Consider the following 25,535-nt stretch of genomic DNA (forward strand, 5'->3'; position numbering starts at 1 on the left):
TACAATTATTTGAAAACTTTAGTTACTAGTTACTTTTCAGATATAAATGATGATATTATGAAACATACATTAACCACTTTGGCCCTATTTTATACATAGGCTATTTGAAAATAGCCGATCTACAAGCTCACAACGTGTCGCATCGTGACACGTTGTGAGCTTGTAGATCTGCTATTTTCAAACATATTTGTACTTTTACTTTTGGAACTTAAGTACATTTTGATGCCAATACTTTTGTACTTTTACTTATGTACATTTTAAATTCTAGACTTTTACTTGTAACAGAGTGTTTCTATATTGCAGTATTGGTACTTAAGTAAATTTGGGTACTTTTTCTACCACTGAGTGCAGTATAATAAAGGCAGAGATCTTTGTTGTTATATTGTAAGTGGTATCATTGAGGGAGTATGGCCCTGGAGAGGATCTCCCTTCAACCCCCTATATGAAGGCTGAAGCACATCCGTTCACCAGCCTTCCATAGAATGATGACTCATTGCTTAACAGAGAGAGAGAGAGAGAGAGAGAGAGGCAGAGGCGCCCTTTTCTGGCTTTGCCACACACACACACACACACACACACACACACTCACACTCACACTCACACTCACACTCACACTCACACACACACACACACTTGAACCTCACACTAGGGGAAACCACACAGCCGATGTGTTGCTCCATGATTTCCACAGTTCATTCATTCGTATGTATGCAGTCATGATCATTTATTGTCCAGTGGATTGGATCGTTTCATGTCTCAGTAACCCGGGAGAAACAATGGCCCAGGAGAGGACGGAAAAAAACAATGTGAATGTGATTGCAGTGGTGGAAAGTAACTAAGTACATGTACTCATGTATCGTACTTAAGTACAATTTTGAGGTACTACATGATTTCAATACTACAATTATTTGAAAACTTAAGTAACTAGTTACTTTGTAGATTTTGATTTTTATTACAAAACAAGCATTAACCACTTCATCCCTGTACCTTGGCTATTTGAAAATGGCCGATCTACAAGCTCACAACACGTCGATTTGCGACGTGTTGTGAGCTTGTAGATCTGCTATTTTCTTTATATTTTTATACATTTTGAACGCATAATGAGTACTTTTGCTTTCGGTATTTTAAGTATATTTTGATGGCAATACTTATGTACTTTTACTCAAGTAAACTTTGAATACCGGACTTTTACTTGTAACGGAGTATTTCTACATTATGTTATTGATACTTTTACTTAAGTAAAACAATATGAGTACTTCTCCCACCACTGAGCGTGAGTGCGTGAGTGCGTGAGTGTGCGTCTGTCTGTCAGTCTGTTTGTCTGTCTATGAGTGAAAGACTTGCAGAGCAGTGAGAAGTACTCACATGTTTTACTTGAGTAAAAGTATCAATACTGCAATGTAGATTTACTCTGTTAGTAAAAGTAAAAGTCCAGTTTTAAAAATGTCATATAATTACATTCGATTAAAAAGTACAACATTTGCCTCTGAGTGGAGTAGAAGTTGTAAATAGTTGTAAATACTCAAGTAAAGTACAAATACCTCAACATTTTACTTTTAAGTACAGTCTTTGAGTAAATGTACTTAGTTACTTTACACCACAGCTGCAGAGCATTACGAATCCTCCAGGGCTTTAGGAGAGATGTCGCTGTATCTCAACAACTTCTTCACAATTCCCTTCCACTCTGACCCAATATAAATAAGAGATGCTCTTGTGACTTATTTATATTGTGTCAAGAGTGGATGGAGGACAAAGATGTCTCACTCTCTTTAAGGGTCTCTAGAGATCCAGTTAGTCTGCAGTCTAATGTCAGATCTTCAGGGCAGAACAAGTCGTTTTTAACTGTTCGAAGCGCTATGGGATCTTATGTCTGGGAGCATATATCGCTCTGAGATGGTTAGATTGTTTGAACGTGGACCTAAATGTATGCACTCCCTGCAGAGCATTAATATCGCACAATTAAAACCTTGCCCACACACCAATATCTCTTGTTCGGCATCTCTGAATTGTGACCTTGTCTGTTTATTATTTTGTACCCAAAACGTAATCATTTCTTCCTTCTGATTATTCCCACCCATCTTCTCTCGACTTTGACCTTGATATGGATTGTAACCGTCATCTGTACATCTGTGTGCATTGATAAATATCACACAGACTATTCATGGGTTTTAAGTTTTTCTATTTATTGGAAACTGTGTTAAATGAGTGATTGTTTGTCACCTGTCTGTCTCTCCTCTGCAGTGCTGGCAATCCTGTTAGATTGGGAGGTGCCAAGTACTGTAGTAGAGGAGGTGGGGGGGTTGTCCATGTTTAAGAGTACTCTGATTTAATTGTGTGAATGAATTGGTGCCTGGGAAATGTATTTGAATTGTTGGTAAATTCCTTTATCGGCCATAGTGTAGCTTGTTTTGGTAAGATCCATCTGGTATAAAGGGCAGGTTGGGATGTGCCGAGTTTAGTTTGTGTTGGGCTGGCAACAGACAGCAGCCATGGGGAGAGGGCTGCAGGGCCTTATAGTTAGAAGGTATAGCACCGCCTGAGTTGGTTTGTCTTTTTGTCTGCGATTCTCTACATTTAAAAGAGCCAACATTTAATCATGTATGCATGGCTGATTATGGCAGACTGATTACAATACCCTGCCGCGTATTGCTGCGGCAGGATAATAACACACTTCTGATGATGATCAAAGAGAAAGAGCTCAATTTTATTTCTTCACATGATTAAAAATTCTTCTCTTATGTGGTCCCCACCCCCTTCCATCTCCCAGTATAAGCAAGTGGAGCAGTACATGTCCTTCCACAAATTGCCGGCTGACTTCCGACAGAAAATCCATGATTACTATGAACACCGGTACCAGGGCAAGATGTTTGATGAGGAGAGTATATTGGAGGAGCTTAATGAGCCACTGCGAGAGGTAACAATGCAAAAACACACACACAGTCACAGGCACAAATGTACACCCACCTGCCCAACCATTAGCACACACATAATAGAGAGAAACTTTCACAATGACAAAGACACACACACACACACACACACACACACACACACACACACACACACACACACACACACACACACACACACACACACACACACACACACACACACACACACACACACACAGCCTTGTTGTCTTATTTTGACACCCATATTACCAAGAGTCAAAATGACTCTTTAGAATTTAGGATTCTTTTTTAACAAATAAATTACACCTTTCACATTTTTCACCCAATTGTCAATCAGGAAATTGTCAACTTCAACTGCCGTAAGCTGGTGGCATCCATGCCCCTTTTTGCCAACGCTGACCCCAATTTTGTGACGGCCATGCTGACCAAACTAAGGTTTGAGGTCTTCCAGCCTGCAGACTACGTCGTCAGGGAGGGCACCATTGGCAAGAAGATGTTCTTCATTCAGCATGGTTCGGTCACTGTGCTGACCAAAGGAATTGTGGGAATGAAGCTAATGGATGGGTCTTATTTTGGAGGTAAGATGTCTACATTGGAGTGTTTTGTTTTTTGTTTTCCTGGACTACTATGCTCACTGGCTGTCTGTATTTCTTAAGGGGTGAACACTGAACACTATTTTATTTCCGAGTCTCCAAACGTAAAAACAGATTATGACGAATACAGTCAAATGCTTAGGTATTTGAGCAATGGACTACTGTTGAAATCATTTTTGCTTTCTGTTATAGTTTTACTTGGGTTGACAAGTTTAAAAAAAAAAGAAACAGTACTTTAACTTTTTTTAAACTGTACTTCTACTTTTTACTCAAGTATATTTTTGAGCTGTAATCTACTTTTCACTTCGCTATTTGCCATTTAGCCATACCACGTTGACGTTACAAATACGAAGACTGCTCTAAATGCGGGGATCAAAGATCATGCAACAATCACCTCTGCTTTTTTTTTGCTTGAGTAGGTTTCTCAAATGGTATTTTTTACTTTCATTTGGGTACCTTTTTTTATGGGAGTAATTGTACTTTTACTTGAGTACAGAATTCCAGTACTCTACCCACCCCCTGGTTTTACTTAGTGGAGAAAATGAACAAGACGGTCTCTGACTCCCAGAAGTGGGAGAGTGTTTTCAATGGGAATGGAATGGTAGCAACAACAGGACAAGGGAGAAAGCCAAGCTGGGAGCAATCTGGGAACCCATCGGCATTTTTTTTTTTTTTTTGCTGAATCTGTCTTGAGAGATTACCCTGAGAGTGACTGAGTGTTGTGTGGTCTCTCGCCTTGGAAAGTCCCACCTTTCCAAGCTGTTCTCTATCTGGGGACTATTGCACTGCTGTTGCTGCTATTCACACATAAACGCACATGACACATGCATGCAGGTACACAGATAGTACACAAACATGCGGACAGTCACTCACTAGGGGTGGGACGATATATCGATATCGCGATATATCGCGATACTTTCTCCCGCGATAAATAATCGATATACTGCCGAAAAAAAATGATATTAAAAAAATATATATATATAAATTATATAAAAAAAAAATTAGTTTGTGATACGTTGTTTTTCCGACTCTGTATTTGTGTAATGATGATTTTGAACTGTTTGGTGCTATTTTAAGTGTTTATGAATTGAATACAAGGACTATCTTGATATATCATTGGTGAAATTTCATGCAATATATCGTGATATCGCAATATATCGCAATATATCGAATATCGTGATATTATTATTGAGGGCCTAATATCGCAATAGATATCGTATCGTGAGATACCCATATCGTAGTTCCCAAACTTTTTAGCTCGAAAAAAATAAATGTCATGTCTACCTGTGAGGGAAAATAGCAGATCTACAAGCTCACAACGTGCTGTGATGCGACACAATGTGAGCTTGTAGATTGGCTAAGAAAATCTAAGATAGTTCTTTTTGGGGAAAAAAAAAGAATCTTTTGAAATAATGAAAAACAAAATTTAGGAAATGAAAACAACCTGGTCTGTCCAGTGGGTCCAAACAGTGGGTCAGGTGTGTTACCTTCCTCCAGCCTTTTTCTGTGTACTCGTGGAAGATGTAAATTATGTAAATGCTCTGCTCTTTCTTGGTGTGTGAGGGTGAATGTCCGGCGTAGAGTGGTCGTCTCGTTGTGGTGGCTGTTCTTTTACTTCAGTGGTTCTCAGACATTTTCATATCAAGGAACCCCAAACTGACATGTATTTGTCCGTGGACCGCCATGTGAAAATATTTTGTGCCAGGGACCCCCATAAAACAGGATGTGTGTTGTTCAAAGAAATGTGAAAATTATTCAAAATTTGTAACAATGTTTCGAAAATAGACGATCTGCAATTAAGCTCCAGCTTGCAGATCCTCTGTTTTCGAATAGCTGATGTATAAAATAGGGTTAAAGTCCTTAAACTGTTCCTCATTTTGCAGGGGACCCCCTGGCACACACTCAAGGGCCCCTGGGGGTCTCCGGACCCCACTTTGAGGGGTTTTACTTGAATCCACTAGGTCTAAGGTCTAAAAAAAATCCACCTCCCATGTACTGTATGTTCCTGTCTGCTCTGCTCTGCTCACTTCTGGACACGCCTGAGCCCTATGGAGATTCGAACCGTCCACTCCTATAGTGCAACGTGCCCCCCCCCCCCCCCCCCCCCCCCCCACACACACACACACACACACACACACACACACACACACTTCAGATGGAATCTCCCTGCATGTTGCTACTCCACTCTATATTCCCCACTGTCAGAGAATGGCGACCCCTCTGTAGGCAGGGAGCCAACGCGAGGGAGAGAGGGTACACGGTTGTCAGGACAACAGCCAGCCCCAGTCCAGAGAAGTGAAACGGAGGGAAAGCGAGAGAGAGAGAGAGAAGGCAAAGGGGAAGGGGGGGGGGGGAGACAAGTGAATGTAATGAAGCATAGCTGTATATCTTAGAATATTGAATGTGGTCTCCTCACCCAGCTGTCTCTGCCTCTGTGTGCTTGGAGGCAAACCTGAGGAGTTCCTGTCCACAGATCTTTTTTTTTTACATAACTATAACAATAACAATTTTAACATTCAGCCATTAACTACTACAGTTCTCCATTGATACAAAAAAAGGACATCGACAACAAAATAAAACACAATATCACAGATAAAAATAAAACAGACAGAAACACTTAACATTACTCCCACCCATCCATCCACCCCACCCACCCACCCACTCACTCACCCACTTACCTAACCCTTACATGCCTTAGAAATGAATAAATAAGAAACAGATCCATCATCTTCTCCAAGCAATAGGATTTTACAGGTCATTCTGACTGAATGCCTACACAGTCACTCTGCTTTCATATTCAGGATCTGGCTGTAGCCATGCATCATTTTTACTAACATGCTGGGTCCAGTGGTGGAAAAAGTACTCAGATGTTCAGCTTAAGTAAAAGTATCAATACTGAAATGTTTCAAGTAAAAGTCAAATTCAAAATTTACTTGAGTGAAAGTACAAACGTATTGGTATCAAAATATACTTAAAGTACCAAAAGTAAAAGTACTAAAATGCTTGAAAAGAGCAGATCTACAAGCTCACAACGCGTTGCATCGCGACGCGTTGTGAGCTTGTAGATCTGCTATTTTCAAATAGCCTAGGTATAAAATAGGGCTGAATTGGTTAATGTACAGTATGTTCTATAATGTATTAATTTATATCTGCAAAGTAACTATTAACTAAAGTTTTCAAATAATTGTAGTGGAGTAAAAGTACAATATTTGCCTCTGAGATGTAGTGGTGTAGAAGTAAATGTACTGAAAATTGGAAATACTCCTGTAAAATAAAAGTACCTCAAAATTGTACTTAAGTACAGTACTTTAGTAAATGTACTTAGTTACTTTTTACACCACTGTAGTAAAGCCACGATCAGCTCAAACCCTCAGGAGGTTAGATTCAGATGATCTGTTTTTGAAACGGTGGGACTAATCTTGCCGGTATCTGTCAGGTGTGCCTATCTGCACAGCTACAGTATATGAATTCTCTTTCATGTATTGTAAATTTGACAGCAAACAAACTAATTCTTTAATGCATGCACATTTCATTTGACAGTACAATGTCTCTAGTCTGTCAGCTGTTTTACAGTCGATGATTTGTATAAATGATGCTATATCATGCTGTCTATTTTGTACTACTTGCGGTTTGTCAGGGATTGTATGCTGTATACTGTAATCCTATAATGTGTATAATGTTGGTGTGCTGTGTAATGGAGAAGGGCTCATGCAATATAAGAGCACAGTCGTGCAAAGCAAAACAAAAAGAGACGTCCATAATGAAAACTAACTTAATAGTCTCTCTCTAGCATAATAAAGACTTGCATAAAAAGCATGACTTGCAAGACTACAGACAACCTCTGACCAATTTTGTTGACCAGTTTTTGTATAGCATGTCGTCGTCCCCCTCTCTCTCTTTCTGTACTTTCCTCATCCCAGCTTAACTATGTGTGTTGTTATTCTGACACGCGCGCATGCGTACGTGCGTGCGTGCGTGCGTGCGTGCGTGCGTGCGTGCGTGCGTGCGTGCGTGCGCCTCTCCCTGAAGATCAAAAAGCATGTCTCCTCCAGCCAAGAGGTATTCCTCTTTAGGCTAGCTAGTCGATAAAATGTTTGGCTTTAGCATCCCTTCCCGCACAGGAGACCCCGGCCGTGACTTATAATAAAAAAGCTGTTGCATTTTTCACCACCTGTTCTTCCTGCATGTCTCTCCATTTCCCAGAGATCTGTCTGTTGACCCGAGGCAGAAGGACGGCCAGTGTGCGAGCGGACACCTACTGTCGTCTCTACTCTCTGTCTGTGGACAACTTCAACGAGGTGCTGGAGGAGTACCCCATGATGAGGAGAGCCTTCGAGACAGTCGCCATCGACCGCTTGGACAGGATAGGTAAGACCACGGTTCACTGTAAAGTGTTTCGTTGATTTCGATAAGGATTTCATTGCTCATGCCAATAGTCCGTTAAATTACGCCAGGTCGGTCCAGTACATCACAGTCAGCTTGCAAAACTCTGGTATGAATTGCACATGGCTGCCATGCTGAATATGGCTAAAACCAAGCACTGTGACTTATAAAGTTACGTTTCGGTTTCGGACCATGACGGAGGCATGCAGTCTCAAGCGAACTGGAGCCACGTGAGGGACCACCGAGCAAGCTAAAGCGAGTGAGTTGCCGTCCCGAACGTTGCGACGTTCCCTTGAGACTACTCAGCGGCGTTGGAGTTATGTACCGATAGGCACAGAATCGTAAATCATGTTGTGGGGACTGCTCCGCCTCCGAGTAGGTCAGTAGCTCCTGATTACGCCCAATGAATGGTCTGATAAATCGCGGGTAGGTCAGTACTGTATGTCGCCTACTCGCCCATTCAGTGGTCTGATAAAACGTGATTATGTCCCATTCAGTGCATTGATACTGTAGCATTCGAAGCCGGTGAGCAAGACTCACCAGATTATATTACCTCCTTTGAAGCTTGTATGAAACACATTCTTGTGATAGGCCTAATGAGTGTGACTTTTCACTGACTGTATACAGGTATGGTGTTGTTGTAATATGCACGTGACATCATTACCACCCCACTTTGAGATGATTTGATACACACTCACTCAACACAGTGAGAGGTGTCTCTTCTCTTTCAGAGTTTAGATCAGTGATTCCTAAGCGGTTCTCTATACAAAAGTTATGAATTATGTTTTTATTTACTATATCAGCTTTGTGCGGGCTCATTTCCCAATACAGAGGCAAATTCTATACCCGAAAGAAAGCCTACCTTTGTAAACGAGGCTTGAAATTTTGACATGCCCATTTGACTTGCAAACCGCTGGTTTAGATATACAGTAGGAACATAACAAGCAGCATGCGGTGGAACTGAGGGAAGGGCTGAGGAAATGTATTCATGGCTGTCAATCATTTATAATTCCTTGAGTCTGTCTGAAACATTATAATTGGTCATTTCCTCTGGATACAGTATTAGATTTTTGGAAATTGGTTAATGATGACGATTGATCACCTTTGGAAGAAAAACGCTAAGTCTGAGTCAGTCTCCTTGGGTTGATTGGACCAATGGATTCATTTACCCATCTGTTAAAATGATTGCTCAGCAGCAAGTTCCATCATGGTCCATTCTTGGTCTGAACACACAACAGTGCATGCACTCAGGCAGACGCGCACACACGTGCACATGCAAGCACGCACAGAGTGCTCTGTCTAACTTCTTTCCTGAGAGTTGTTAACCTCCACCTCATGTCGTCTACGTCAGGGGTGGGCAACTTTGATGATGGAGAGGGCCACTATATTTCCACACTCACTCCAGAGGGCCACATTGCAACTCTTAGAATATTGAATGTGCTCCCCTCACCCAGCTTTCTCTGCTGCCGTGTGCTGGTGGCAAACCTGAAGAGTTACTGTCCACAGGTCATTCTGACTGTATGCCACAACTACCGTGATACATCTTTTGTGCCAGGGACCCCCATGTCTATTTAAAATGTTCCACATTTTCCTTTCAAGATTGTTTTGATGCGACGAGTTGTGAGCTTGTACATCGGCTGAGAGAACGAGGCAGCCAGGTGCTCACCATAGACGTAATAGTCAAAAAAATAGTAATAGTAAAATAGTAAAAGGTGCTCCTGGATCAGATGGGATGAAACACGGATGCTGCGTTCATGGGAGATCCGGGCACTCGAAGTTAAAAGAGGGAACATCCTTTATTTAATACAACGGCAACATGTTTCGACCTGAAGCGGTCTTCATCAGGCCCCAAAAAAACCCTGATGAAGACCGCTTCAGGTCGAAACATGTTGCCGTTGTATTAAATAAAGGATGTTCCCTCTTTTAACTTCGAGTGCCTCGATCCCCCATTATTTTTAATCACTTGTACGGCTATTTTCAAATAGCCGTGTGTGCTGTAGTATGTGCTCATGTGGCCTTGCCGCAGTGTTGATTTTGACAGCACATTTTGATATAGTTTTAGTCATAGTCTTTTGAATAAAATTCCATTTCTTTTAGTCATATTTTAGTCATCTGAAACGTTTTAGTTTTTGTCTAGCTTTAGTCGACTAAATATCATAAGATTTTAGTCGACAAAATTTATAGTAGATTTAGTCGACTAAAATGTATTTTGGCGGTGTCTTGATGGCGTCGAAATGGCTGATTTTACACTTGGTTGCATGCTGAAAATAGCAGATCTACAAGCTCACAACCCGTCGCAGCACGACGGCTTGTATATTTAGTCTTAGTTTTAGTCATCGCAGCTTAGTTTTTATTTAGTTTTTATTTACTTTTCGTCAGTGAAAAAGGTAGTCGCCGAACATTTTTCGTCATAGTTTTAGTCGACGAAATCAACACTGCCTTGCCGCTTCTTTTGGGCTTGTTTTCGTAGACCTGGCCACTTTTTTCTCTCATTCTCTGGCAAAAAAAAATATGGCAACACCGTCCATCATCACACTCCTCTCTGCCCTGCCTCCAAGGTCACAAAAACCCAGCTGATGTCACATTATCACATGATCACACTTCACATGTTTACAAAAGCCTCCTGTACCCGCCACCTGCCAGCTGTTGCCATGGCAGCCTGGATTCCACACATGAGCAGGCTTCAGTCACACATCCAGTGGGAGACTAAAGCCCCATTCGTACTCAGTGGTGTAAAGTAACTAAGTACTCAAGTACTGTACTTAAGTCGGGCCCGGCGCCACGGGGGTGCCTGGCACCCTCAGTTGCAAATTCTGCCCCCTCAGTTTATGCTTGACCAACCTGGGGGGGCACCAAACGGCGTGGAGAAAGTGAAAGAAGACAGAACTATCGCCGAAAAGCGCTGAAATGTTGAACCAGCGCTAAAACAGTGAAAAAAACAGTCTATTTTGATGCCAATACTTTTGTACTTTTGTACAAACATTTTGAATACAGGACCTTTACTTGTAACAGGATATTCTCTACATTGTGGTATTGCTCCTTTTACTAAAGTAAACAATCTGCGTAGTTCTTCCATCGCTGAAGAATATTAACTAACTAACACATAAACTATGTGTTTGGCAGAGAATGCATCTGGATCAAAGACACACAGCACCAGGGGAATAGATAGCACATAGTCGAAGTAATGAAGGCAACAGAAAACGAATTATGCATGTGCAAATGATGATGATTAGCTCTCATCCGATTAGCAATACAATGTTTTGTTCTTTGAAATAAGTGTTGAGTGTTTCTGTCTAACACCCCCTTATTTAAATATCCATTTGTTTACATTTAATTAGACGTTTTCTTCAGTGATTCAGGTCTAAAACCCTGGTCTGGTATTTGGCTAAGCCTCTATGATAAGGGCTGCTAATCTAGGATCAGTAACACAGCATGATCATTACTAGTGAACTCAATCTGGGCCTGTATTCTGCTCCTTCTCGGAGGAACAGGATCATAAATGTGCTCTTTAATCCCTTGTATCCCTTCCTTTATTGATTATTCATGAAGCTGAATCCACTTAGAGGAAGGGATTGTCTAGTCACTTATTTCATATTGCAGTATTATTACGTACATGAATTACATGTTATTACCGTACGTTGACACGTCAGATTTCCCAACTAGACTTGTGTTCTTAGTCATTCAACCCATTCAAACCGGGAACGCATCTGTGTAACCACTTAAAACCATTATTTTATACTATTTAAAAATAGCAGATCTACAAGCTCATAGCGCGGCACAGAGTGCCGTGCTATGAGCTTGTAGATCTGCTATTTTTTGAAAAATCGTAAAAATGTGTGCAAATCTTTGAATATATATTTTCTCAAAGCGAACATTTTTAACTCAAATCTTTGCTTCTGGGGGACCCTGGAACAACATATTTTGAGATGGGGGTCCGCGGCCAAATAGATCTAATTTTGGGAGTCCTTGACATGAAAAAGATTGAGAACCACTGACATAGAAACATAGGGTTTTTCAGAAAACTGTTAGGATCTTGTGGACATTTTTTAGAATCGGCTTCAGGTCTTAATGGGTTAATGAGAAATGTCATGAGGAACAGTTGCAGCAAATAACCCCACTTAATAAAGGCACGTAGCAGGAATGAGTGGCTGCTAATAATAGTGCGTTTGTCACTGGAGGACAGATTTAGCTTGCATTTTTGTGCATGTTAAATTTGTCATGGCCTGATAAAGATGCATGGCTTGAAATACCCCCGAAAGACTGACAATAGAAAGATTGTAAAATATGGATGGGAGGGCAGGAAAAAGGCGTATTTTGTAGCCAGCGAAATAATTGGTGCATCATCATGAGGCTGCCCGCTTTACAGCAGAGCTACTATAAAAAAAACTACCTGGACGTCTAATCTGATTTAGGTCAAAAACTAGTTAAACATGTATTTATAATCTTCAAGAGCTTATTTATCATAGACCTAAAAGACAACTGAAATCGCTGTGAAAATATGAAAAGATTGCATAATATCACGCGGTCAAATAATTTTTTTTTTCCAGAAAAATGTTGGGATTTAGAAGACATTTGTAGAATCGGCTTCAGGTCTTAATGGGTTAAATAAATTAACCTAATTAACCACTTTAACCCTAACCTCGGTCCCAGCCTCACTCATCTGCGAAAAGAAGAGCCTGGTCACGACCTAAAGCAGCGAGTGTCTAGGAAGTCCTGAGTGGACAGGATTTCCGTTTCCCCCGGAAACGATATTTTTTGACCAATCACAACACTCGTTTCATTCACGGAGAATGTTAACAGATTTGTAAAGCATCGACGTCATTTCCTTGGCCGGTACTTCCGCCAAATTCAACCATTTCCGGTTGTCAACTTCCTAGACAACCAACATCCCAGGTCTTGCCCAGGGTGCTTTAACCCTGGTGTCCCAATTTTGGGCATGTCATTATAGGCAAAAATTAAACAAAACAAAGATTTTCTGAAGTAAAAAGAAATAGCCGTAGTGAGCTTGTAGATCTCATATTTTAGAAATTATTTAGAGAATGTTTGTTAAGTGCTTATAAACTACATGGCGACAGGCATGCATTGAACATGTTTTGGAAGCTGTTAAAGATTTGAGTGATGGACTGATGATCTCTGCCGCTGCTGGCATGAGCTCTGTGAAGGAAGCAATTTCAGCTGCAAATTGGTTTCTCCTCCAGCACCAACGCATGCCCAACAACAAGAACACACACACACACACACACACACACACACACACACACACACACACACACACACACACACACACACACACACACACACACACACATGCACACTCATCAGTAGCTGACATACTGTACAAACAGTCACCCTCCCAGGGAACAGATATCACATGGCCTGCACAGATGTGACTCTGCAGAAATCACTCTCCATCTCCATCTCCACACATGTGAGCAGTGGAGGAGATGGTCTCTCTATACTGTATAAATTATCATTTTTTCCCTTCTGTTCTCTCTTCCCCCTATACCCTCTCCCTTTCTCTACCCCACCCAATGTCTATCCTTTCAGTTACCCTCCTCCCCCCCTCTCTCTCATCTCTCTGTCTCATCTCCCGGCATTCTCTTTCCCTTTAACTATTTATCTCCCTCTCTGCCACACTCAGGGACAGGCTCCATGTGTGGAGGAATGGGTCACATTCTGACATAAAGGTCATAGCATGCATTCATTTACCCCACACTGGCAAGAATCAGTGAGAGTAAAGGATTAAGCGCGGGCGCACGCACGCACGCACGCACGCACACACGCACACACACAAGCCAAAACATGAAATCTGCCCGTTATAGTGCCACCATGAAGCCGATTTGAAGAATCAAGGGCATTTCTTCCTTGGCCTAGTGGGAATGTGCGTGCAAAGTTTCATGGCAATCGGATGCTGCGTTCATGATTTGAGGCATTTGGGTCAAAACGGGCCACTCCTCTGCAAACTTTGGAAGCCAATCAGGATGGAATATGAAAAATCGGACAGATCCGTCTTGATCATATGACTGTAGAGATAATGTGTACCGATATGCATGACAAAATATGTAGGAGTAATAGTAAAATGTGTTTAGCCCCCGCTGGTGGTGCTATAACAGGCCGATGGGGAAATTTGGGGCAGAGGTTCTGCTTTGGCCTCCAGGGAGTGTGTGCTCAGTTTTACGCCGATAGGTCTAACAGTGCCGGAGATTAGCTGCTCACAGACAGACGGGCGGACAGACACACATACACACGGACACACACACAGACGGACAGGGGCAAAAACATATTCTCCGGCCTTTTAAATATCAGAACAAATATCAAATATACATACAGTTTACTGTAGCTTTAGATTCAGTTGCAGACAAAGTCAGATAACAGCTAAGAGGATATAGATGGAACATGATTTTGATTATCAAGTTAACTGAGTTCTAGCTATCTCTTATCCTCTTATGTTTCACTGGTCCATGCATCTCCAACCGGAGAGTCAATTGAGTGGAATTGATGGAGTGTTATTTAACAGCATCATAAGGCATTATATAACCATTGGGAGCTATTTAATGCTGTTCTGAATAAACACTCTCTGGGAATAAACTAGCATATCGATTGATCGATCGATTGATCGATTGATTGATCGATCTTTATTGATCCCACTGGGGAAATTCAGTTGTTATGGCAGTACCACAGTTTTGAAACACAGGACCGATACAGAAGAAGAGATACAACTAAGAGTAAAACAACTGAATAATGAAATAAGAGTAAACGGGTAATAACTTACTTAGCAATAAAGTACCAAAATCCAAGGGAGACTTAGGGTCTTGCTTGGCCGTCTGCACTTGGACTGGCCGGGATTTGCATGTTGTATGAGCTACTGTATGAACAGGTATAAAAATAAAAATAGTCAAAGAGCACTAACAGTTTATCAAGAGTATTAAAGGTAGGGTAAGTGATATTCTTTTGTTAAAATAAGTGTTAAATAGCTCTATATTCTGATCATTGCTATAGAGTGTTTGTCAATAACTAGAGTCTCCATGTCTCTCCAGATTTTAAGAAAACAGAAAATGCATTTTCAGGTCGGTATACCACTTTTATCCAATCAGGAGAGAGAACTCAAACAGGATAAAGGACAAGTGAAATTGGAATTGATGACACAAAGAAATGAGCAGACAAAATTAGAACTGGAACACTATAAAATTGAAGCTGATAAATGGGTACTCTCTCCTGATTGGCTGAAATGTAATTGGCCACGCACCTGAGAATGTAGAGAGAGATGAGGAGACCCCTTTTAACTGAGCAAACACTCTATAGCAATTATTACTATCAGAATACAGTGCTTTAACCTTTTAACAAAACACTTTTAGTTTTAACCAAAAAAGATCACTTAACCTACCTAACAGCTTAACAGTAGTATAACAGGTATAATTATACATGTAGTCAAGGTGTACATAAACAAGCTATCTCCAATAGTGTGGATAAATATGAAGTCAATCCACAGTGGATAGTGAGAAATATACAAGTACTACAAAGTGCACGGCATTCCACAGGCAACAGATATACCCTTCTCTCCTGTCATTTAATAGAACATCCCTCCATTTGTCTTTGTTCTCCACAGGCAAGAAGAACTCCATCCTGATGCACAAGGTGCAGCATGACCTCAACTCGGGCGCTTTCAACAACCGGGAAAACGAGATGATCCAGGAGATCGTGAAGTACGACCGCGAGATGGTCCAGCAGGTGGACGTCCCGCGGCAGCGCTCCATGTCCATGTCCATGGCACCCTCATCGGCGCACGGGGCGATGTTTGCTTCTCCGGGGTCTTCCTCCTCTCAGCCCCACAGCTCGGCGATCGCCACCCTGCAGCAGGCCGTCGCCATGAGCTTCTGCACCCCGATGACGGCGCCCTTGGTGGGGCCCGGGAAACTGCAGTCGCCCAGGATACCAAGACGGTTCCAGGTGACGCCAACTGTACCCAACCCTGTCCCGGCCTCTCCGTTCCAATCCCAGCAGCCCCTGCAGCCTCAGCTCCATGCCGCCGCTGCCGCCTTTGCTTCCGTCCTGGCCAGCCCCCCGATCCACAGCCCGCTGGCAGTTGGAGGACGGTCGTTCCAGTATGGATCCAGTGCCCTCGGGGGACCCACCTCCAGCTCCCAGCTATCCTTAATACATCAACATTTCGGCAGCCCCGCATACAGGCCCAACACACATAAAAGCAGCACCCATTCTTTAAACATGGCCAGTCTGAGCCAGGACATCAGGGCGCTGTCGGCTTCTCAGCCCTCGTTGCCCCACGACGGGGCCCGGCCGGTAGTCCCCAGTCCGCCCCAGTCCACCAGAATCTCCTCCACCTCCATTGGACCCCCTCAAACCCTGCCAGGCCCCCCAGGCTTCCGGGGTGCAATACCACACAGGGTGGTGTTGCCCCACCAGATGTCTGTGGGAGCCTTTCCCGTAGCATCTCTGCCGAGTTGTGTGCAGGGGTTGGGGGCCGGCACAGGGCTTGCCGTGGGGGCCATGGCGGGGACAGGTCTGGTGGACTCGGGGCGACCCAAGAAGGACTCCATTGTCAGCCTTCCTGAAACGGACCACATCAAAATCAGATCCAGGCTCTCTTCAAACTTGTGACCCTAATTTTACCTCTTTTGAAAGAGGGAGTCGGCGAGGGGATACCTGTTTGGCTGGAGGCACTTTTGTGGGGTTTGCGCCTACAGTTCCTACAGTAGACAACTCTCTTCCCCACACCAGGCTGACTAGACGAATGTATGAACGCTGTGTGAGTGGTGGCAAGGAGAAAGGAAAGGCTGAGAGACTCTGTGTTGCGATTAACTGAGATTATGAAGGCGGTATGGTGATTTCACCGGGATATTTCTACTCTAGTAGTTGACATAGATGCAGAGGACAGCAGTAAAATAGCATCTCCCCACATCTGCCTCCTTTATTTACTTACTGCATTACACTGTTAGCATAATAGGCAACAGCATATGAGCAGCATATCTGTTTTGAGCACTTATCTCCCTCATCTGCCTGAACCTGAACAATGCACACCTAGCGTAGGATGGGACTAAAAGAAAATCAGGGACCCACTTCAGATGACTAATGAAGTTGGCACTTTACTTGGATATCTTATCTACCACCTTTTGTCGAAAGAGTGTAAAATAACATCACTGCAAAGTAATAATCGATCTGTTTCTTGGCCCACTGTTTCAGATCACTTGCCTATCGTCAAATCAATGCATAAAAAACTAAAAAAGGGAAATGCTGTGTTTTGTTTCTCTTTCCTTGTTTCTTAAAGGAACAGTCCACCTTTTCTAAACATTACCTCCATACAAGTACAGTGTATATCGGTACTCACTAATGCTCACCACTTCCGTCTACTCGCTTTGTGTCTCAGAGGCAGGCTGTGGATACTGTAGCTCTAAAATGTACCTTCCAATGACATCACTGGCTGTAGTTTCCATTGAATGGAAAACTACAGCCTTTGTCTTCCAAAGATGATGATGTGTTGTTTGAAGTAACCTAGCTCATTCAAGTTCGTACTGTATGTACTGTAGGCAGGGTTGCCAGATCTGCTTATTATAATTTCCCCGCAAGATTTTATTTGAAAATAGCCGATCTACAAGCTCACAATGCGTCGCATCGCGACGTGTTGTGAGCTTGTAGATCTGCTATTTTCAAATAGCTGATGTATATGTTAAAGTGCTCATGTGTCCCATAGTCGCTTCTTTTGGGCTGGTTTTCCTACAGTAGATGCTTACCTGATTGCTTGTTTCTCTCACAGAATCTGGCAACACATCTCGAGTGATATTCAACATTTTCTTAAAATATTTATCAATACATCAGCATTGCAGAGTCACTGCCAATCAAGTACAAGGACATTTACATCAGTTAAAATGCAAAATCGTGCCATCCAAAATGTAAATCCAATCTTTGCTGTTCTCAAATATCCCACTCATACTGCAACACAGTTCAGGCGGTGTGCCTGTATGCCGGGATCGATTTATGAAGCCGATAATGATACTTCTGCAAAGCTCAAATCTACGGCGCTGTGAAAAGGTCCCCCGTTACGATCAGAAGCCAAGGACAGCGGTGACATAATGGAGGAGGTATTTCACAGCGGAGCAATTGATGCTGCAATAGGAGTTCACCGGACGCAACTGATTTGTGTCGCAAAGCATTAGGGAAGGGCGTGTTCTCCTCCTGATCCCAGCATCCTATTCACCCAAGCTCTCTAATGCCTCCACCATTACCGGGAAATGAGTGTGGAGATTGGAATCCCCATGGTCTCTTTGACACTCTTGTTATTCTCTTTCCACTGAAGTTCATTATACGCTACTAATAATGAGTCTCTCTTTGCATTTTTTTTTTTTTTTGGTAATGTCAGTTTCATTCCGTTTCAGTGTTGTTCAACCTTGAGAGTTGTGAGAGGGCACAACATCGAAGGTTTAGAGGGGATGCCAGATTTCTATTTGTTTTGTGTTGAGTTTCATGCCAAAAGTATGCCCTGTGGAACCTATTTAGGAACTCCAGACCAATGACGATTGGGGCTTGTTATAAAGTAGAATAAATGTCGATTTCTGAAAACAGGCTGAACTGCTAAAACATAACAGGAAGCACTAGATGCCTTGGATTTGGACTATATATACATTTCAAAACAACATTTATAAAAACAAATCCTTGGTTGTGAGTGGCTAAGATGAGATACAATGAGCATGAGTTGCAAAGGGAGGTCAGGCGCTGGAATATCGCAGCAACACAGCCAGATGGTATTGACCCTACCATAGTGAGCCACAAAATAATCTCAAATCCGTGAATTAAGACTGAAAAATGAATGCAAATGCAGACCAAAGAATCAAACTCCCAGACCTAGAATGTTCTATAGATAATGCATATTTAAATTGTATATGTCTAGATATTTAGATATGAATAAAAAGTCACTGTGTGTGTGTGTGTGTGTGTGTGTGTGTGTGTGTGTGTGTGTGTGTGTGTGTGTGTGTGTGTGTGTGTGTGTGTGTGTGTGCGCGCGCGCGCGCGCGTGCGTGCGTGCGTGCGTGTGTATATATATAGCACACATGACATTCAACAAATTGTAATAACGTCATTTAATTCGCTATGTTCCTTGCACATTTTGTTACTTTCTGAAGCAGGTTTTTCTCCATCTCCTTGACATGTATCTTGATTATTGATCTTATCTTGAGTAGGCCTATTATTAGCGTAATTAAATTGAAAGGTCATTGAAACTGAAGGGGGATTAACTACAAAAAGCAATAAGAAGTGAGGAGGACCATTTTTGGATTACAAGTGTATGAAACTGTGCTACAGTATATCTTTCCATGTATTAACAACCTAACATTTTATTTTTTATATCTACATTTACTGAAACTCAGTTTGAACTCTAAGTATGACTTGATTTGAAGTATTCAAATGTAAAGCATATTCTTCAGTGAAAATTATTTGAGCACAGTACAGCCTTTTCTCTCTTCATTTTAGTGCAATATGTAAATATAGCCCAGAGCACATCAAATGTATTGGTGCAGTATATCTTTTTCATTTGCAATAATTTTTCTGGTAAGAACTGAAGTCACAAGAACAGCTTATCGTCCTACTGTATAAATCGACAAACCTCTGTAGTGCATGGGTGCATGGTGTCATCGTGGTGAGGCCAAAATTGTTCTGCCCGGTTCTCCTCAGTGGCTGGAGCAATTGATCTGAATTTGCACACAGCTATTGACCATTACCATGTGCACCTAACAGTGAAGCACGTTTTCCGATTACACACAATCTCAGCTGTTTATTAGCGTTTTTGTGATACGGGACCATGAGACCATGATACTGACATGATACTGACTGGTCAGTGTCATGTCAGTGTCATGTCAGTGTCATGTCACAGTCATGTCACAGCCCAGTCACAGGGATGTCAGGGCCTGCCACATGGCCTGAAAGCCCTGTGACAGGGTCTGACATTCCTGTGAAAAGGCTGGTAACTGACATGGACCTGTGACAAGTCCATGACAGCCCTGTCATTCAGTTCTGTGAGAGGGCCCTGATATGACAGGGCCTGAATATCCATATACAATTCTACTTATTATCGTAACAGCCTTTTATTCTCTCCCTGGGAAGTGGTTTAATAATTACATAATAAACACTAACAGTCTTGTTTAATGTAAAATATGATATTTGGAAAGCGATGAGATGTTTTATATAAGCAACACGATACACAATAAAAAAATAAAGCTTATATTTTAATTGGGTGTGTGTGCATGGAGGGCGGTAAGGGCACTGGCCCAAAAAAGTTAGTTGCAGTTTTTCAAATAGTCAGCAGTCCAGCAGTCCAGGGAGTGAGTGTGTGCGTGCGAGCAAGCGTGTGTGTTGTGTGTGTGTGTGCGCGCGCAATAGAGAGCATCTGAGAAGGGCACGTGCCCAAAAACATGCACACCATACTGTATTTTCCACATGCTTTTTCTAAAGTCCCTCATCATAGCTTATAGTCTTTGGCGAGTTTAGAGACGATTTTATAGCTCCAGCCAAACTGGGTTAGAATGTTTTGGGCATAAGTTAAATACATCTGAGAAGGTCACATGTCCAAACACATGAACGCATATTATTTATATTTTCACCATGCTTTTTCTAAAGACCGTTACCATAGTTTAGAGCCATACTGGGGCTCTGGAGAATGGTTTGAGCATAATTAAATAAATCTAGAGGACGGTGACATACAGTACAGTATACAGTATATATAGGCTTACTAGCTGCACTTTGTATAGCTGACATATTGTAATGGGGGAAGAAAGACCATGGGCCTATTACACAAAAGGAGAATTAAATAAGCCTGGATGTAAGTCAAATCCAGGTTTGACAAAGTCTGGTCCGTACAGCCTGGTTTATTCCGTTCCATGAACGCCAAGCCAGGCTGAAAAGGAGCGACTTTGTCGAGCTAGACCTTGTCAAGCCAGGCTGTGTCGAGCCAGGATGGTAAAGCCAGACTTCACGTATTCCTATAAAAGACCATGAAAGTCGATAGCAGAATCCTTGTTTGGATTTTTCTTCACTGCCTGTTTTTCAGTCAGTCTTTTACTTCATTTTCTAGGGGATGCACAAGCTCAGCGGCACCGAGTGCTGCGCTATGAGCTTGTAGATCTGCTATTTAAAAAAAATCTTGAACATTTGTGCATATCTTTGAAATATATATACATTTTTAAAGCAAACATTTTTAACTCAAATCGTTGCTTCTGCGGGGTCTCTGGCACAAAACATTTTCAGATGGGGGTCCGCGGCCGAATGTATATCAATTTAGGGGTCCTTGGCAGTGGTTCACAAACTTCACAAACGGGGAGACATCAAATTTCGGGGAGACATCAAATTTCTCTTTTGGGTCTTGAGTCCCAAGACTCAAGACCCAGCGTGGGAAAAAACAAACAAAAATAAGATCAACAAGCAAAATATACCTACACCAGGTGTCTTCAACAGGGGGTCCGGGACCCCTAGGGGGTCCTCAGAGTTACTACAGGGGGTCTGCCAAAACTTTGTGTGCTATGATTATTATTTTTTTACATTAACCACTTGAACCCTAGCATCCCTTTTCTGAGGAGAACTTTAGCCAAAAATAGCAGATCTACAAGCTCACAACGCCTCGCAGCTTGTAGATCGGCTATTTTTGGCAAAGATGTAGAGGTGTAGAGGGTAAAAAGAGCAGACTAAGTAAACAAAAAAGTTTAATCTGAAACACAATTTTATACAATTATAGAGGGGGTCCCTGCTTCATCTTTCTCTCAGCTAGGGAGTCCTTGGCCTGAAAACGTTGAAGACCCCTGACCTACACTATAGGTGTTTTTTCATGTTTGTAGCTGGCTGTAATCTTTCACTGAAGAGCATGCAGGGCAATGCTCAAATACACACAACAGTTCTATAGTGGGAAAAAAAACAGTCAGACCTCTGTACCCTGCACGGTTAACGGTTTAACTGCTTCAGTGAATCTGAGACTCCTTGGACCATGTCATTCACTCATCTCTCCATCGCAGCTTCTTGCTCTCAGGAGAACCTGTTCCCCTGTCGTCAGCCTCCAGCACAGATGTACGCCCAGGCAAGGATAACTTTTATTACAGTTTGTAAAAGTGACAGCTTCATGCTCATTGTCTGATGTGACTTTAAGGTTGACATGTAAATCAGTGTGAATGCTAATGTGCACTTCATTGTCATCATCAATGTATGATTATTTGTCTAATTGTTTGTTTTTAATGTCACCTTTTCTTCAATAAAGCCCTGCCAACTACACCATATGGCCTGTTCCTTGGAGGAGTTGATGCAAAAAGGACTTTAGCTTGTTATTAATTCAGTTCCTACATTGACACAATAGTATATGAGAAAAGTCATACTAAACCTGTACTGTCATAAAAAATGAAGTCATACAATACTTTAGTATAAACAAAATGCCATAAAGTCCTGTCGTTAAAAAAATACTTTGTTCTTGTCAGCCTAAATTGTTCACAGCACAGCTATCTATTTTTATATTTAATTCTTGTGACAACCCTGGGGGTTGTCAGGGTGACTGGTGTGGTTGTCATGGTTACTAACCATGTGTCATGTGTGTCAGAATGATTGGAGGGCGGAGTGTGTCATCAGTGGAGATCTGGCCCACCTGGATTGTCCTCTATAAAAGAGGTGGCTGGACTTCATTCCTGTTCTCTCTCTCACCGTGAAGCTCACTGGGAGCACTCCAGCCTTTTGGATTTTGCTTGTTAAAGAACAAGATCACTGTGGTAGAGGTTTGGGTTGTGTAGTTACCTTGTCATGATGTAACTCCAAAGGTGAACAAGAAATCTAAAATAATTGCTGTATAATAATTGAATAGAAATTGATCATTCAAAATATGCTCCTCATTGACATTGTACGTTGAAACGGCTCTCAAAGTCACTCTTTTAGCACGTAAACGAACACAAACAAAGCTTATTTAGTCAATATAGAACATCACCAAACTCTGTACTGTTTTTTTTTTTAATAAAAATGTCAACTTCCTGTTGATTTTACTATTTGAAGATCCAGATCCGCGGATCCAGTCAGAGTTCTTTTTAATAAAAATAGCAAAATCAACAGGATGTTAGCATTTTTATTTAAAAAACAAACGGTACTGGGTTTGGTGATGTTCTATATAGTCTGAATCAACTTTATTTGCGTTAGTTTGTGCTAAAAGAGACTTTGAGAGCTGTTTCAGCCTACAATGTAATTCAATGAGGAGCATATTTTTTTATTATCATGGAGCAATTATTTTAGATTTCTTGCCCACCTTTGGAGATGCATCATGGCAAGGTAACTACACAACCCAAACCTCTACCAAAGTGGTCTTGCCCTTTAAGCACTGTTAACCGCCCCAGTATCCGTATTGTGGGTATAGCTTTAGCAGAAAATAGCCGATCGACAAGCTCACTGCGACACGTTGTGAGCTTGTCGATCGGCTATTTTCAGTCAAAACTTTCCTCATAATAACACAAAACAGAAAATACATTAGTATTGAGCCCTGAGGCTCACCGGTTACCCATATGGGGTTAAGTTAGTTTTAATAAAATAATTTAAACGTTCTTTGTTTGTGTGAGTTTCCTCATTTTGTTACAAACTCAGCCGTTTGCAACACTCTAGGTTGGTTGTTGCAATAAATACATTACATTTAAGTGGTTGAATTTATGTAATTTGTTATCCCTGAGTCACTAGAATACCTCAAAACGAAGAATGGAGCTCGGCCTATAATTGATCATTGATTTGATTGACATGCTGCATGCCATGAGTGCGAAGTGGTATTTTCTTAATTCAGTTAATCATAGAGGATCTGTGGTCATAATACAGCACTGTTTGAGGAACTATAGTTGAAAACTTAAGACATATTTTTTAATGTCCAGTCCAAAGTGAGAACAATGTAGCCTACTTGATTTAACACCAAAACTGCTATAGTTTTGATCATCTGAAACTAAGGAATTTATAAATGACAAAAAGGGTATGAATTTTTATGACATTACGAAACATCTAAACAAAAGGGATTTCCAAAAAAGTACTGTAAAAATTGTAAAGGTTTATTAAGAGCAAGGCAAATGAATGTGACCAACGCGTTTCGACCTAGAAGGTCTTCGTCAGGGTCTGTCTATATTACGAAACATCTCTCTGTTTCCTTTCAATGAAAGTGTAAATCTGGGTTCAGACTCAGCCAGAGTAAACGTTTTCTAACAGATGGTTTTAAACAACCTAAATCTCAGTCGTGTCATAATGAACCCTTTCCCTGATCATCAGAGGGTGTATCTAGTAGATCCAGTCATTCTGTCAGGGGTAGAGGTGTTTGCTGTGGATTTTCATCTTTTGACCTGTCACCTCTCGCTTTAACTTTAAATATAACCTCAAAATCCTAATTAATGTGAAATGCCTGGTGGTGCAAGAGTAAAGCATAGGCTTCACAAGCGGATGGTTGTGGGTTTGAATCTTGGTCAGGGAAGATCTCAATTTTCTGTCTTTTTAAGGCGAGAACCATGGATGAAGCCCGCCTCCCTCCTCACGCCCTCTTTTAGCTCCGGTAGGAGAGGGAGGAGCATGGAGGGAGCCCACGTCCAGGGGGAGGAGCTTAATACATTTACATATTAATTAAAGATTTTTATTTTAGTATTTTTTGTGATTTTATGGCCACTGTTTTTCTTCACATGAATTTGTTTGAGACATTTTTTTATTGTTTTTTTTCATCACCAGTTTGTATTGACCAGAGCTCCATTGTTTTTTTGTTGTATTACCCTTCTAGTTTTTATTTAGTAGTTGTTTTGAGTTGTTTTGAGTGAGCTTTGAACCTCGAACCTTTAGTTTGTGAACCTTTGATTTATCTTTTAAGCCACGCTGGCATGGAAGGTACAATTGGGAACGTCATCCTTAACCCACCCGCCTTTTAGAATTTAGATGGACAGTGAAAATGTTCATCAGGAGCCTTGAACCTCAAACCTTCTACTTTCAGACCCTGTGTTTAACTCTTGAGCCACGCTGGCATGGAAAGTACAATTGGGAGCGTCATCCTTAACCCGCCTTTTAGAATTTAGATGGACAGTGAAAATGTTCTTCAGGAGCCTTGAACCCCAAACCTTCTACTTTCAGACCCTGTGTTTAACTCTTGAGCCACGCTGGCATGGAAAGTACAATTGGGAACGTCATCTTTAACCCGCCTTTTAGAATTTAGATGGACAGTGAAAATGTTCTTCAGGAGCCTTGAACCCCAAACCTTCTGCTTTTAGACCCTGTGTCTATCTCTTGAGCCACGCTGGCATGAAAGTCATAATTGGGAACGTCATGATTCACCCGCCTTTTAGAATTGAGATGGCCAGTGAAAATGTTCATCAGGAGCTTTGAACCCCAAACCTTCTGCTTTCAGACCCTGTGTTTATCTCTTGAGCCACACAGGTATGGATAATACATAAGAGAACGTAATACTTAAACCACCTTTTAGAAGTTAGATGGACAGTGAAAATGTGCTCCAGGAGTTTCGAACCTTAAACCTTCGGTTTATAAACCCCAGAGTTTTCTCTTGAGCCATGGTGGCATGAACCATGGAACTGAGAACATAATACTTAAACCACCTTTTCAGGATTGAGATGGACAATGAAAATGTACTTTAGGAGCTTTGAACCTTAAACTCTTTGGTTCATAA

At 41.6% G+C, this 25,535-nt stretch overlaps 1 protein-coding gene across 1 annotated transcript in view; it reads left to right on the forward strand.

The window, feature by feature from the left end:
- Positions 1 to 16,707, forward strand: part of hcn2b (hyperpolarization activated cyclic nucleotide-gated potassium channel 2b) — a 354,462-nt gene extending 337,755 nt beyond the window's left edge. Inside the window, exons 6-9 of the mRNA XM_084066479.1 lie at positions 2,768 to 2,914; positions 3,247 to 3,487; positions 7,706 to 7,870; positions 15,492 to 16,707. Of these exons, the coding sequence (XP_083922605.1) occupies positions 2,768 to 2,914; positions 3,247 to 3,487; positions 7,706 to 7,870; positions 15,492 to 16,501 (1,563 nt within the window). The 3' untranslated portion in view covers positions 16,502 to 16,707. The remainder of the gene's footprint in view (positions 1 to 2,767; positions 2,915 to 3,246; positions 3,488 to 7,705; positions 7,871 to 15,491) is intronic.
- The last annotated feature ends 8,828 nt before the right edge of the window (positions 16,708 to 25,535 follow it).

This window comes from Gymnoscopelus microlampas (assembly GCF_963454915.1).
Source record: "Gymnoscopelus microlampas genome assembly, chromosome: 9".
Taxonomy (NCBI): Eukaryota; Metazoa; Chordata; class Actinopteri; order Myctophiformes; family Myctophidae; genus Gymnoscopelus; species Gymnoscopelus microlampas.